The 17,118-nt window shown below is 37.9% G+C and overlaps 2 protein-coding genes across 2 annotated transcripts in view; one reads left to right on the plus strand and one right to left on the minus strand.

Annotated features, from left to right (window-relative positions):
* LOC139732402 (ATP-dependent (S)-NAD(P)H-hydrate dehydratase-like) lies at positions 1 to 12,692 on the plus strand. The gene is made up of 8 exons (XM_071643267.1): positions 1 to 196; positions 995 to 1,083; positions 2,479 to 2,587; positions 5,259 to 5,363; positions 6,243 to 6,363; positions 8,323 to 8,449; positions 9,513 to 9,718; positions 10,853 to 12,692. Exons 1-7 carry the CDS (start codon positions 65 to 67, stop codon positions 9,682 to 9,684), a joined length of 855 nt encoding a protein of 284 aa, XP_071499368.1. The 5' UTR covers positions 1 to 64; the 3' UTR covers positions 9,685 to 9,718; positions 10,853 to 12,692.
* Positions 10,562 to 17,118, minus strand: part of LOC139732401 (translation factor Guf1, mitochondrial-like) — a 20,837-nt gene continuing 14,280 nt past the window's right edge. Inside the window, exon 13 of the mRNA XM_071643266.1 lies at positions 10,562 to 11,354. Within this exon, the coding sequence (XP_071499367.1) occupies positions 11,229 to 11,354 (126 nt within the window). The 3' untranslated portion in view covers positions 10,562 to 11,228. The remainder of the gene's footprint in view (positions 11,355 to 17,118) is intronic.

Here is a 17,118-nt window from a genome sequence, read left to right on the forward strand (position 1 = left end):
AGCACTGAGCACTGCCGGTGAAAATGTTATCACCACCCTGACTGACGGGGGGCACATTATCAACATGGTCCGGTCTGTCGTGCCCCCGTTGAGCTATGGCAAACACAAAGGTCAGGATGGACGAATTGCCACTATCGGTGGTTGCCGAGAGTACACGGGAGCACCTTTCTTTTCTGCCATATCAGCCTTCAGAGTGGTAATAATTATCTTAAGCACCAGACACATGTTGCAGTTAAATTTTGTATGATTGATGGATGGGGGAATAGATAAACCTCATTAAATAGATAGAGGTTTGATAAATAGGTGGCTGCCAGTTGTCATGTCCTTTTAAAATGCCATCAAACTTTATCCTTGTTATTTCTTCTGCGTCACTCACACATATGTGCTATTCTCTTAGCAGTGGGACATTACTATATTCATCCCACATTTTATATGTTTTGAATGATAACCATCACATGAAATTGATGCATGATTCATATGAAATGCAGATAATTATACAGCTTTATCCCTATTTACATATATATGGAAATCAAACAGGTTTGGTGATGATCACACATTTCTTAGAAAAAGTGAACAGGCTACTTTGTGGTACAGTGATACAGTAACATGGAAATGATCATCTCAATGCGAGAATTTCATGAATTTGAATAAGTCAATCACTGTCAACTATAACTCACTGTGCAGATTGACATTGACTGTAATATTAGTTTATCTTTTTTGTTGATGAATTTATCTGTACCATATCAGTCAAAGCTGGATAATACATGAGCACAAGGGCCAGTGAAATTATAAAACTACCCTACCTCCCCCCATCCCCATTTTCTTCTTTCATTCTCAATGAAACCATTAAAAGCAACCTCTCAGGTACTCAATGAACCCCGTAGAATGAAGCACAAATGATTCTGTGCTCATTCCTCTACATTTTTTTTTTGTAGAAAAAGGCCTTCCATATGCATGATCTATTATATTGCCTTTAATCTGTCCATCTCTGAAGGGGTGTGACCTTTCACACATATTCTGTACGGGGGATGCGGCACCAGTCATCAAGTCTTACAGTCCAGAGCTCATCGTGCATCCCTGCTTGTAAGTTGGACAGATATATTGTAGCTATTATTTTTGCTTTCTGATATTGTCTGTAAAGTTTATGGCTATTTTCATTCCAGTGAAATATGTTTGCTGAAATCCAAGCAAATGATTCCATTTGTCTACCATCGGCTTTGATCAGGTAGTTTTGATCTTGATACAAAATATTTTTCTTATCATCATATTGGAATTATATTGAGATCAAAATTTCAACACAAATTATAGAATTACCAGTGCAGATGAACTTCTGTAAAGATTTGATTATTTTGAAAATAAACTATCACATACTGAATGTGGTTTTCAGTTTCTCAGCTTCATCATGCGTTTTCTCTCAAGAGTTACTAAAGCTCTCGAGCTACAAGTAGTCTTGTTACCAGGCTCAAAGTTATCCCCATCCCCACTTCTCAGCATAAGCTCAGCATATTTAGTAAGAAATATCTTGCCCCAGTATGTGTACAAAGACATGTGGTTTGCCAAGCACTTGTGCACACCAAAAGACCCAATTTCTCAAAGAATAATGCTTAATCTGTCCTATGGTATTGGAGATTTACAATCCACAGTATGTGTAGGACACGATAGTCTCTCACAGATTTATCTTTTTGGGTAGAATACTGCACGAAGTGGGGAAGTTGGAATTGCGAGTTACAAGACATTTATTTTCAAATGATTTAGAGTAAGGTACATCTTCCTCAGAAAGGTTCCTCAGCATTTGAGAAACCAAAAATCATTTTAATGTAGTGCTTTCCAGTATCACTTGGATCTTGAAGACTTCATAAAGTTGCATAATCTTGTAACTTCATTATTTTGTTGTACAGCATGTCATACATTTATGTATGTTGTGATAGAGCTCTAACTTTTTGACCTTTGACTTCTTTGACCTTTGACCTTGATTTTTGACCTATATTGTACATTTTGCTACAAAATGCTACTCCTTCGCCATTTCTAACCCGATTTCGATTCCGTTTGCTTTATGTGATGGCACTAGGTGAGGGCTTCAAAACTTCTACACAGAATTTTGACCTTTGCCTTCTTTGACCTTTGACCTTGATTTTTGACCTATATTGTACATTTTGCTACAAAATGCTACTCCTTCGCCATTTCTAACCCGATTTCGATTCTGTTTGCTTTATGTGATGGCACTAGGTGAGGGCTTCAAAACTTCTACACAGAATTTTGACCTTTGCCTTCTTTGACCTTTGACCTTAATTTTTGACCTGTATTGTACATTGGCTACAAAATGCTACTCCTTCGCCATTTCTAACCCGATTTTGATTCCGTTTGCTTTATGTGATGGCACTAGGTGAGGGCTTCAAAACGTTACACAGAATTTTGACCTTTGACTTCTTTGACCTTTGACTCTCATTTTGTCTCACTAAAAATTAAATAAAAAACCAGAGATGCACCCAATGCAGTGGCAGAGTTGGGCAAGTGGCTCCCTCGCATGCATTCAGTCGTGATTGGTCCTGGACTTGGCCGTGACCAGGGACTTCTAGACACTGTCAAGGTGAGATTCAAGCTATCTCTCATTTCTCAGATTCTTACAAGCTTCTTGTAAACATTGCACAAATGTGAACATTGCAGTTCATATAATGGCAGATTTTTCTAGGGTTGTTTATTTTTAGCAGTCATATATTCTCAAATCATAGATATGAATATAGATTTGTTAAGTTGTAACAGTTCATTATAGTCTTGTAAAAAGTGTTCCCATAAATTACAAATCAGAGCTATCAATTGTTGGCCCATATGTAATACATGTACAACATTCTGAAGAGTCAATTTGAAATTGTAGGTGACTGCAAGTTTTACGTAATGGGACCTTGATTTTTTCCTTGTCTTTTCAAAAGGGAATGGAGACACTAGTCCATGTAATGTACAATATATCATTTTAATGCATAAAATTTGTAACCCTGTTTGTCTTTATCATATAGGATGTCATTTCTGCAGCAAGAGAACTGGAATTGCCTCTGGTAATCGATGCAGTAAGTCCATTCTCCATATACTGTACTCATCTTTTAACTCTTAACATGCCATGGTCGTCAAACGGCAACCTTAGTCCTGACGTGCCATGGTCGCCGATCGGCGACTAAGAACAGCGAGAAAAGCATTGATCATTCAAGTTCTTGTGGTACCGTAACGTGTTACACCAAGCAACTGCCAATGATATGTACTTGCAGCTGATTAGCATAGCCATCGTTTCCACTAAAAATATGAGCATGTATACATTGAAAAATTTTGAGTAAATACACACTTTTTCAGCTAGATGTATTTTTTTCACATCGGGAAAATCCGCAGCGGGCGCACCCTCTGCGAGATGTGTATGGATCAAAAGTCTCATAGATAAACCACGCGTGTGTATGCTATTGACTCTGCGTGTATTGTCTATGCGGTCCACTCGCATTGTTCCGCTTGGACGCTGTCCTGCGGGAAGCTGCTTTGATTTTGTCCCTCAAAGAGGGTCAGCTTTCGTTCGTCGGTCAGGTCTTTCATCCTTTTGTTTTGGTGAACGTCACTAATCGTCCCCACGCTAGCATAGGAACTGCGCGTGAACAAAGGCCTGCCGATTTCAATAGAGTACGCCCGCCCGCGGTCCGCGCAGACAAAAGGAGGATTAGCAGGTTCTTCCTTCTCAGGTGGACAAAAGACATTCCAGGGCCCGGGACAATTACTTTAGTTTCAAATACAAGATCTGGGACTAAAGGACTCAAATTTGGGAATGAATTACTGAGGCAGAAAGAGAAATTGCTAAGACAAAATAAACTGCTAGTATCTTTGGAATCATACAATTCTAGAAGGCAATTTTGTTATCATTTGAAAGAGGAAATGTTGCTCTAAAACTTTCTCACAGAGTCAAGGGAGCGTTCCATTGAAGAAAAAACAAGACTGACTCTTTTTTTCCATACTACACAAAAATGTCTAATAATTTTTGTGATGTATCAAATATTTCTGCAATATTTCAGATTCAGATAGATATTGTGGCACACTGACTGCATGACACGAAAGAGCAAACATTTCTTGATATATGTTGTGTAGAACTCAATTCAAAACAGTCAATAGTTTCAGAGATATGGCGGTTTTAAATTTCATTGTCAGTCCAGTTTCGAAACGTTCTGGCGTTAGGTAAAAACCTCTGGCACGTTAGGGGTTTTGGGCCTGGCACATTAACAGTTAATATCATGATAACGTGCAAAAAAATTCGTCTCACAAATTTGAGAGAGACAGTACAGATTATAATTTACTTTAGAACCACGAAGCTACAAAGTGTATTATTATAGCTCCATGGTAGAACTTTGTAAAATGCACTCCCATTATAACAAACACACTTATAATTAAATTTTGTTACAATGAAGTTAAAATTCAGGTCCCAAAATTATCTATGCATCTTTATGTACTTTGTGTGTTCACCTGTAACTAAATTTCAATGTTACAAAAGAGAATGGCTCTAAGTAGTTCTGAGGACTTTGTTACGAGGGGAGTCACCTGTATAATTGCTAGAGTAATATCTTTTTTCACAACTTCTGTGGTATACTATATTACAAAAAGAAAAACAAGAACTAATGCCCTTAGAGTAGATGTACATTCATATCCCCAATGTTACTACTGTTGTTTTTGATGAAATTCCCTTTCATATTCCCTTTGTGTTTGAATGTATTAAAAAAAAAAAAGTTCTTTGTACAAGACAAGACTCATGTCAAGCAAACTAGGAAATTTATGACTGCAGTATTATGCTTGTAGAGAGATGTCTTTTCACCTCATCTCATATGATGGAAAAAAAATATGAGTGATTTGCTTGAGAGAAAATTTAGTCCAGCACAATGCAACCACAAACTACATTACAAATTTACTAAAGTGCACTCCGTTATAACAAACATGGTTGTATCAAAATTCCGGTTAAAACGGAGTAAAAATTCAAGGCCACAACATTGTCCACTCTCTGCATTTTTATTGTTTATTTGTTCAGTTGTAACGAAATTTCGATATATAATGAAAGAAAACTGCCAGTCCGGAGGATTTCATTATAACGGATGTCCACTGTATTAGACATTTAGTACTGAAAGCCAAGTACCTGCAAGTGTTGTAATTATGTTGTTGTGTTGTGATGACACCAGAAGGACACTCGCACTCCCATTTCCCGAAATGTAACCCTTGACCTGGACTATTCCTCCTCTTTCTTGCAGGATGGAGTTTTTCTTCTTACCCAGTCTCCAGAACTCATCTCTAACTACAAGAAGGCAATCTTGACTCCCAATGTGGTAGAATTTAAACATCTTTTCAAGGCTGTGGTAAGTGCAGTAATGAGCTATTCCGTACAATTCATTTTTTTTTTCTTCCTCTTAGTATCCTTCTACCCAATCAAATTATGTACTATTTTCAAATCTCTCGGGAGTTATTACACATTCATTTTCATCAAAGAATATTAACGCCCTGTATTAACTGTTGATTTATAAAGGCACATGTTCAGAATACTTCCATGAAATCCTGACACTGACAAAATTCATTGTAATGTACAGTTTTAGTCATATTCTTTTCAGATAAATACTGGAACTGTGAAATTTCTTTATGTAACCACAAATTCTTCTCTAATAATCTGTTCCACATTCAAACTGGTAAATAGCCTTATTGTTGCTCATGCTTTCTGCAGGATCTGACCAAATAATCTCCTAAATAATCGCTCAAACAACAGTATTTTGGCTCTTGAGCCGCAATCACAGACCTTTGACTTTTGTCCGTGAAACAAAATCTTATCAGTCCATCTATTTTGTGTCAGTTTCTTTTGGAATACAAGGTTCGTGGAACAAGAAAATTGTGTTCACTGTGATAAGAAAGTTTGATATGTCAGTAATCATAAGCAATGAGAGCCAAGGAATTTGCTCCATTTGGTAACCACATGTTATATCGGATATATTGCTGTGTCAAATCTGCTTTTTACCAAAACTGAACTGCACAAGTGATTTTTTTTTTTAAATCTAAAGGGTAGGCAAGAATACTTTTGAACAAGTAATTACGTATATCTCTTTGTGGAAGCATGGAAATTTGTGCAAATGAAGCAGAAAGTGTGCAAATGAGACATCTTCCAGACACTGCTACACTATCTCCTGTAATCACACATTTCCATTGTGGGATATCTTCATGTATTTTTAGTCTTTCCTTTGCTCTCTAAGGTGGGAGCAGACCCAGATCCAGTGGAGCCCATTAAAGATGTGATGGAACTGTGTCGCTCCCTGGGTCATGTGACTGTCTGCAGGAAGGGAGAGAATGACATCATTTCTGATGGGCACAATGGTAAATTTTAATTTCAGCCAACATCTATGATGCAAGCACTGATACATGTATGCGCATATTTCTATAAGATATGGTATCTCTAATGCTAATTACTGTATACGCCGAATATTTCGTGGTTTTTATTTTTGTGAATTTCGTGCTATTCACAAAATTAAAGACACGCGAAAATATTGACTATGATCCAGATGTGAATGTGATGCACGCGTGTACACTTCTCCATCCAGTACAGGACTCCACGATCGTGAATTTAACCACTCGCGAAATCATCGGGAATTCCCGATTCGCGAAAATTTAGACTCGCGAAATATATGGCGTATACAGTAGTCAGCATGCAGTTAACTCTTCATGTGCCATGGTGAAAATCCTGTGTGCCACATTATTCTGAGACACTAACGTAGTCTTGCTTTGTGAAAACATTCTATTTTTCAAGTCAATGATTTCTGTTGAGCTGGCCAAATAGTGGGTAAAGTTGAAGAGAAAATGCCGAGCTTTGCTTTGATGTATCATTGTATGACAAATCCACAATAGTTTTTCTTTCACGTGACCAGTGGCTACACTACTGTAAAGGCATAACTTTGCACACAAATCAGTGACAGAAACTTACAATTTACATGCAAATCCAGTAGGGAACAACGCTCGATAGTCAATCACCACATAAAATGCAAGCTATATGTGAGAGGAACGGAAGCGCGATAAACGCCTTCATTGTACCGCGGCATTTGGCAATTTATCGATCAGATTGGGCGGGTTCGTGCGTTTGAGCAGAATATGCGAAGTTGGCACGCCGTCGACCGAGTCGAACGTGCAAACGTGGCACATAAAGAGTTAAAGACTATAAAAACTTCCTGGAAACTGTCTGAATATGTTGCAAACATACCCCGTTTCAAAACTGCTTCAAAACACAGACTACAGGGTAAAAATCTGTGAAAATACAGCTACTTCAGAAATTATAAGTCAGAAATTCATTTATTTTTAGCAATGGGACAGTGAAATATGTATTGGTCATGTTGCTTCATCGATGATCATTTTGAAAATAAGCAGTCTCTATTCATCGCTGGTTGACAGCTTAAAGCCATTAAAGGAAATCTGTATGATGTGCGTAATCGTTGAGAACAAAGATGAGGGACTTTCTCATAAATTCTTTCTGACAGTAAGAAATTTGTCTTTCACTTATCTGGAGTTCATGCCTGTCATCACACAAGTCAGCTGTCCTCTGGAAGATGTTATCCTTTGAAATTTTTTGAATAACTTCACTTGGGATGCAATGCACTGCACCTCCTTCTTAATCTGTAGACTGCTTAATACCGGTATATTGGTAATGGGAACCGGATGCTTGAGGCAGGAAATATGCGGGGAATGGTCATTTCTCAGAGACAACAGGTTTATTATATTTGTGGCATTGAGAGCAGATTTTACTAAGTTAACCAGAGTACCAAATAAACAGATGAAAATTATGTTACATTTCGTAGAGATTATATACTCAAATCCTTCTTAACCCTTTAAGTGCCCAGACACATAGCTGAACTTTAAACTGGGCCTGGTGGTACGGTTACCAGGCCCAGTCAGATGTAGCAATGTGCCTCAGTCCAAAAGGAAGGCCATGATAACACAATAGGGATTAGGGGGATGAGGTAATCTCTATTCATTGACAAGCACTATCTGCAAAGAAATGAAGTCCATGGCCCTGTAGTATGAAATTAGCATCGTGATAATCAATGGCAACTCTACTATCAGTGGTAACCATCAGTGATTTCTTGTCTTTGACTGGCTATGGAATAGTGTTGCTATTTATATGGAAGTGCTATTAATTGCGGAGGCACCATTAATTAAAAAGATATACATGTAATAGTTCTATGTAATGGGGCCCAAGGGTATGTGCCCATTAATTTTCTCAGGTAGCAACTTCATGCAGAGGCCACTGTGTTGTGTATTGAATTGTGATTTTGTATCTCTTCCTAGTTTTGGTCTGCTGTGGTGAGGGATGTCCTCGTAGATGCGGTGGTCAGGGCGACATCCTCTCGGGAACCATGGGCGTCTTCACTTTCTGGGCTCATCAGGCATGTCGGGACAAGGAGGCCATTACCAAGTATGTTAAAGTGCCATTTGTACTGAATACCTGTAGAGTTCTCTCTCAAGGTGCATTGGAAGATGATGCTGATGCACATGCACACTGGAATCTGATTACAAACGTCATACAGTGAACTCCTGTTATAACAAAGTCCTTGGGACCAACTGTTTTCTTTCGTTATATCGAAATTTCGTTAAAACCAAACAAACAATTAAAATACGTTGGAGCTGATGATGTAACGGCCTGAATTTTTATTTCGTTGTAACCATAATTTTGTTATAACCATGTTCATTATAATGGGGATGCACTGTACCAACTTCTGATAATTTCCCTGTTATGATGCTAGCATTTGCCACATTATATTTACATAGATGCCAAGTTCAAAAAAAATTTATGAGTGAGATTTTCATGACTTGGCATCTCGGTGCGCGCGCATGTGCGTGAGCGCTGGAGCGAAGCGACTGAGCAAGGGAGGGTGTGGGAGGGAGGTGTCCGCCCTCCCACGGTTGGGAGCTTTTTCAGTTTTTAGCTCTTAATGGTGCATGCTGGTGCATACTTAAGTGACTATTTTTTACTTATTTTGAAAGACAAAAGGGAAATATGCCTTCAATTGCAACTCTTACTTCAATCCTTTCAGCTATGCTCCCAATGCGTGAGAAAAATGGGTGTCATGCGTGAGATCGTGAGACAGACCCTAAATGCTTGAGTCTCACTCACAATGCGTGAGACTTGGTAGCTCTGTATTTACCAGACACATCATGATACAGGAAAGAGGAGAAAGCATCTTTATATTAAAAGGAACTTGTGTGAAATAGATCACTAGTAAGAGATATTGATTAACAACTTTGCTAAATATGTGTAATTTTGATGTGTGTACAGAAGTTACAAATATTCTGCTTCAAATGCCATGTGTCGTGAGCTTTATTTAGAAATTAGAGAGCAATTCTTAGACTTGGATTAATTGGTTGAATATGATCTAAATTGTAGTATAAAAATCTCCAGATTATGTTGTGTGCAACAATAATCAGACTTTCTAGTCTTGGCACTGAGTATTTGGTATATGTGTGTGTATAACCTGCAGTGAGTACCTTGCAGCCTATGGCCCCACCCTCTGTGCAGCCTACGGGGCATGTCTCCTGACAAAGCGATGTGCCATGAGGGCCTTCCACAAGATGGGACGGGGCATGACGACCACGGAAATGCTACCTGAGATACAGCCAGTCTTTGCTGCCCTCTACGAAACATCAAAGTAGCCACATTCTATGTAAACTGTAACAAGATGCACTGGTGAGTATTGCCTTACATGAAATGGCTTTTTTTCCCCCTCATAATTTACAGAAATTGCTGCATGCGAAAAGTGTACTTCAATATGCAAGAGAATTTATTTCACTTTGAACCTCAAGCACCGATCAAGATCAGATCAAAGGAAACTCAGATAAATATGAAGAAATTGTTGTCATCATAATGTCAAAAGAACAGAAAAAAAAAATCTTATCACCTGTGGTTATTTCAATATTGCCATCTTTGTCATGAATTAGAGTAAATCTGTAAAATTCATTCGTCTGTGATCTATTGCTTGACAGTGTCTGGTAATAATTCATGCCTAATTAAATAGGGGAGCATATGACCCCAAATTATTTGTGAAGATGAGAGGGGTGGTTGCTTGCTAAGCTTACAGCAGAATGACATTGTCTCTCCTTTCACCTCTAAAAATTATTTATCATGTTGCTGGCTGATAGAAACTGATGAATGTCTGCCAAATGATACAGTAGTGAAAATAAGCATGCAGCAGTACATATGGATATAAAAGGCCATTTTCTCACTCAAAATCACACAGCAAGGAAACAAATATAGTTTTATCCTTAATTTAATATAGGCTTATTTTCATAGCATTAAGACAGGCTAAGTGAAGGAAATTTGTCAGAACAATTTGAGAACAGTTAGCAGAACTGTACCAAAGCAAGTCCAGGTATGATTACCAAAGCAGAGAACTCCAACTGTGACATCATGTACACCACAGGAGACTGCAATGTTATTTGGCATTTCTTGACTTCGTATTGGAACTGACTGAAATGGAAGAAACTGATCAAATCATATCCAGTATCTTAGGAATCAATACAGTATCTTACTGCAATCTATTGCATCATTTTTTCAATAAAATTGAAATTACTGTGAAATATGAAATATGCATCGGTAGTTCTTGTCCTTGATAATATCAAACTTGTGAACAAAATATTCTTTTCCTTGTTTGAAAAAGAAGTTTGATAGTCTGACTAATTGTCAACCCATGTGAATGACATGTCTTCATCAATTATGGCAAGGTGAAAACAGCATTCAATACTTTCTATGAAAAATCGCAGAGCATACATCATGTATTCTTAGTTGCTACTTTTCATTTTATTTTCCTTGCATTATGAAAAGGAGTGACTGCCACACTGCCTCAGAGATGTCAATACTGCCACTGCAAGGAACACTGTTGACAAGGAACATTCTTGAGGTATGAGCACAAGAATGGATCTACATATCTTGCTGTATAAAAACTTCAGAGAAGACTCTTTGGATGTCCCAGGGCCTCTGTCCAGAACTGTCTTTTGATGACCACGAAGTTGAAAGCATCCCTGACATAGCATTTTTGGTGCCTACGTTGATGTGCTATCTGGGCATCCAGAAGTTCTGGAGTTGTTAGCAGGGAGGCTAAAATGCCCTGTGAAATTGCATGATCCAAGTCCATGCCATCTAGGTAAGCATCAGCTCAAGAATCAAAGTCAAAAGCTTGGATCTTTGAAGATTTCCTTTGTCACCTCTTGAGGATGGAGATGAAAGCATCCTTTGGAACATCCACATTGCCAAATTTCTTCATCCTCTTCTTCCCCTCTGCCTGGCGTCGAAGCAACTTCATTTTCCGTGTGATGTCTCCTCCATACTGAAATGAAAAATAGAAAGACATTTAATGATGAACTTAGCATCGAGAATGTGGGTACTGGTCTCCGTATCACTGAGGTCTTAATCATGTCATGTCAACTTCCATGTACAGATAATATATACATAATTAACACATCTCTGTGCAGGGGTCGCACTTAACTTTTTTTTTAACTAGCCAGGCGGACTACTTAGAATCAATTTTGACACTGAAGCAATATTTTGGCTAGCCAGACGGACTAGTAACTTCAGAATTTTATGATTTTTGGCTAGTCCGACGTGATTTTGGGTGGCCAATGGCCAGCGGACCATCGCCAATTTTGAACCCTGCTGTGTATGTAGTTTAAGTGATGCAGTCGATTCCCGTTACAACAAAGTCCTCATATCTGGCAGTGTTTCTTTTCTTATTATTATATCGAAATTTCTTTATAACTGAACAAATAAAGTATATAAAGATATATATAGCTAATAATTTGGAGGCATGAATTTTATGTTGTTGTAACCGGAATTTAGTTATAACTGTGTTCATTATAATGAGAGTACACTGTATAGGGCATTGGAAGTATGTTGGCTAGCCATCTACAACTCTGGAATTGTATCCAGTGGAAGAGGAGCTGCATAAATATCAACTATCATTGTTATTATCGTCGATAGCTCATGTAGAAGTAGTAATAGTAGAAATTGTGGTAGTAGCAATATCATGATTTCAGATACCATCATGGTTGGCTTTGCCAAAGTTATGGCATGACATTAATTGTGTGAGGTTAGCAGAAAACTACTCATACATTCTATATTCCTGGCATTTGGAAGTGCGAATATAGCTTGCAGAAAAGTTAAAAAAGGTATATGCTAATAATAGAATAGTAAGAGGGGCAGATGAAAAACAAAATTCCAGCAATGATGACATGACATGACATTCACAGCTCAAGTCTCAATCTACATTGTTTAATTTTAGTCATGACATAAAGACAATTTTTACCTGTAAGATATGGCATACTCCATAGTCATACTGTTTATTCATTTTTTTTTTTTTTTGGTGGTGGTACATGAAGTTTCCTAAAGTGAGGAAATACTTGCCGGACAAGTTTCCAACAAATAATGTGGAATATTGTATACTATTTGCTTGTGTTTCCCTGATTTTAAAGCTATGTGATATTTAGTTTGCATGCTATACATTTTGCATGTTATACATTTGTATTTGTCAAATGTGTTGGTGTATGGTTTACATATAACTATTATTTATGTGCGAGCCACTGTGTCTGAAAAAAAGAGTTGTTTTTAGGAGCTTCGTTTTCCCACAGTGTGTGAGAAAGTTTAGAGAGTTAAGTATGCAGAAAAAAAAAAAAAAAAAAATATATATATATATATGCATTCAAACAAGGGAATATACTACGCATTCATCATATCCTTCATTTTTTTGTAAATGATCAAAATTTGACATGGTTGAGGTAAGCATATTTTCCAAAGACAACACTGACTTAAGTGTAACTCTGCCTTATAGACGAAATTCTAATGATGTCATCAAGCCGAGGCTCAACTTGCTGAGGGGCAAAAACTATGTATGGTGGGCAAGCACATAAGCGCGAGATCCCACATCCCATTATCACATGCGATTTTATCAGGCCAGACAGACAGGCAGGTATGCTGTATGCATACTGCGGAGCTGGCTAGAGGCTATGCGCTTTATACAGGGGAAACTCGGTATAACGAACACTGCTATAACGAGATATCGGTTATTACGAGGTAATTTTCCCGGTCCCAAATTTCCTTCCACACAAGTCTATGTAAAATGCTACTCTTATAGCGAGATCGGCTATAACGAAATAACTGCTATAACGAGATACATTTTGTGATTTCCAAACAAAGAAAAACATAGCCAATCAGACCTGATATAGCGAGGTAAAGCAAAATGTCTTCGGGTAAAGCTTTACTTCGCATGTGCTATCATGTTCCGAGATTGTAAAGCTCGATGCGCCAAAAACTGTCTTGTACACACGTATTTTCTTCAGTTCACTCTACAGCTAGCACCGCATGTTGTACATGTATGTGTGTGTGTGGGCGCACTGATACATGCAGAAAATGTGGTGGGACAGTCGTATACATGACATCATCATGACGTTTAGCAAGTGTGAGGCAATCTGATGCTGTGATTGGCTTTCTAAGTAGGGAATTCCCCATCTTCACACACACACAGGCAGTCATAATGTACATACAGAATGTGTCACACACACACACACAGCATTGTGCAGACCATATTCAAGCTTTCCACACACAACACACACCCATACCGTAACCACACACCAATCCACAGACGATCTTCACACAATCGCAAGCTACAGTGCACTCCCATTATAACGAACACGGTTATAACGAAATTTCGTTATAACGAAGTAAATCTTCTGGTCCCAAAATTATCTCCATTAAAGTCTATGGTAAAAGATTCGCTTATAACGAACACGCTTATAGCGAAATTTCCGTTATAACGAAGTCTTTTCCAAGCGCCACAGACAAAGAAAAACAAAAGAAATATGCTCCGTTATAACGAAATGTGAATTGCTTTCGAAAATACGCAGCGGAACAAGCATTTATAGCATGGGTGAACGCTTCACACCACTGTGTGTTCGCTCCTTGTGTCACGCACAGTTTCTGAGGGGAACTTGCGTTTATTAGTGTGATACAATTATCCCATCACTATTTCATATAGCTTTCCACTGTATGATGAGTATTCAGCAAACAGAATATGATATATATACGTGGTTTCCTTGTTTTCGTTATATATTGTATTTGTTCGGTTATAACGAAATTTCGTTATAACGAAAGAAAACTGCCGGTCCCGAGCATTTCGTTATAACGGGAGTGCACTGTATATAGATTTACAAATTCAAACATCTACCATTGATAAGAAAAACATTCTTGATATCGGATTTCATTGGCGAAAAAACATCTTCTTACCCGTAAAGGTGAGTAATTACCTCACACACATTACCAAGTTATCAGTATTGATTGAAAGATGATGGGTAGTCCCACATGTGCAAATTAATGTCTTTATGTTATGCTTTCTTTTATGCCTACTGATATAACGAGATATTGGCTATAATGAGGAAATCGACTCGGTCCCGACCATCTCGTTATATCGAGTTTCCACTGCTTTGTTTTTGCCCCTCATGCAATGCGTTTATGACGTCAAGGAACCTGGTCCATACCTTACAAAGTCGTGTGTTCGGTGAATGTCATGGGATCATTATCATGTATTAAAACTGAAATAGCTTACAAGAAACAATGAATAAATTGCCTGTCAGTTGTGCCAAGCAGCAAAAGTGATTACTTGTGGATTGTTATAAGTACATGTACAATATATTATCCTCATGAGATGAGTAATTCTGTCCAACACATCTACTAGGCCTATCTGTGAAATCATCAACATTGCATTTTGCTATAAAATTTGTTTAGTACACATCAGCATAAGGCGAAAATGTGCCTCACTGTTTGAGTCATGAAGTTTTGTGGTTGTTACCTCTGGTAATTGTGTGTATGTGTTTGGATTCATAGATGCACTCGTTTGCACAAACGTGTATGTGCGCCCAATAGATGTTTCCGATTCTAAGACAATTGACTTTTGTGTTTATGTAAGTTTGTATGAATAGATATGTGTATCATGCAATATCACTAAAGCTTTTGATCTCTTTCTTCACATTATATCTAAAATTACAGTCAACTTCGGATACCTCGAATTCGTCGGGACTGAAGAAAATGGTTCGAGGTACGTGAAATTCGAGGTACGCAAAATTCGAGGTACGCGTACGTACGTCGAATTTTCTTCGACTTATCCGACGTTTATCGATGTTCAACATGGTATCTGTTAACGTGCCTACCGATTGTTTTAATACATGCTTGTCAATTGGAATTGAATCGACTTTTATATGAATGAATTGAATGAAAATCGGAATTGAAATCAAAATTTCAGAAATGAAGATTTTGGTGGCCCTATCGCGCCACTAAAAAAGTCGGATGTTTGCCTTTACTTTTGAAAATGAACAGCGGTAACAATCGGCTCCGTAAGATTAAGATACAGGGGAAACTCGGTATAACGAACACTGCTATAACGAGATATCGGTTATAGCGAGGAAATTTTCCCGGTCCCAAATTTCCTTTCACACAAGTCTATGTAAAATGCTACTCTTATAGCGAGATCGGCTATAACGAAATAACTGCTATAACGAGATAAATTTTGTGACTTCCAAACAAAGAAAAACATAGTCAATCAAACCTGCTATAGCGAGGTAAGCAAAATGCCTTCGGTAAAGCTTTATTTCGCCTGTGCTATCATCTTCCGATATTGTAAAGCTTGATGCGCCAAAAACTGTCTTGTACACACATAATCATTTTCTTCAGTGCACTCCAGCTAGCACTGCATGTTTTACGTGTACATGTAAGTGTGTGTGTGCGCGCACACTGATACATGCAGAAAATGTGGTGGGACGGCCATATGTATACATGACATCATCATGACGTTTAGCAGGTGTGAAGCAATCTGATGCTGTGATTGGCCTTCTACGTAGGGAATTCCCCATCTTCACACACACGTAGTCATAATGTACATACAGAATGTGTCACATACACACACAGCATTGTGCAGACCATATTCAAGCTTTCCACACAACACACACCCATACGATAACCACATACCAATCCTCAGACGATCTTGATACAATCGCAAGCTAGTGTATATAAATTTATAAATTCAAACATCTACAATTAATAAGAAACACATTCTTGATATTGGATTTCCTTGGCGAAAAACATCTTCTTACCCATAAAGGTGAGTAATTCCCTCACACACAATATCAAGTTATCAGTATTGATTGAAATATAATGGGTAGTCCCACATGTGCAAATGAATGTCTTTATGTTATGCCTTCTTTTATGCCTACTGATATAACGAGATATCGGCTATAACGAGGAAAATGACTCGGTCCCGACCATCTCGTTATATCGAGTTTCCACTGTACTAACAATAATAAATGTCGGATGTTTGCTCATACTTTTGGAAATGAAAAACGATAAGACTCGGCTCCGTATGGTGCTAAAACTAATGTCAGATCTTTGATTTTGCGTTCGGAAATGAATAAGGATAACATTCGGCTCCGGAAGATGCTGAAATAAATGTCGAATATTTGCTTTGACGTTCGGAAATGAAAAACAATAACATTCAACTCCGTACGATGGTTAGATAAGTGCCGGATGTTTCCTTATACTTTCGAAAGGAAATAGCAATAACATTCGGCTCCGGAAGATGCTAAGATAAATGTCAGACGATCGCTTTTATTTTCGGAAGTTGCAGTAATATTCTGCTCCATACGATGCTAAAATAACTGTCTGATGTTTGCTTTGACGTTCGGAAATGAGTAACAATAACATTCAACTCCTTACGATGATAAAATAAATGCTAGATGTTTGCTTTTACGTTCGAAAGTAAATGGCAATAACATTCAGCTCCGGAAAATGCTAAAATACATCTCGAATGATTGCTTTTACGTTTGGCATGTTTGGAAGTGAATAGCAGTAACATTCTGTCCCATATGATGCTAAAAAAATGGATATTTGCTATTACATTTCGAAATGAATAACAGTAACATTCAGCTACATTTGATGGTAAAATAAACGTCTGATGTCAGCTTCGACGTTCAAAAATAAAAAAAACAGTAACATTCGGCTCCGTACGATGATAAAATGATTGTCAGATGATTCATTTCACTTTCGGAAGTGGA

This window comes from Diadema antillarum, unplaced genomic scaffold (assembly GCF_040938485.1).
Source record: "Diadema antillarum isolate AM-2024a unplaced genomic scaffold, OU_Dant_1.0 seq00000420_RagTag, whole genome shotgun sequence".
Lineage (NCBI taxonomy): Eukaryota > Metazoa > Echinodermata > Echinoidea > Diadematoida > Diadematidae > Diadema > Diadema antillarum.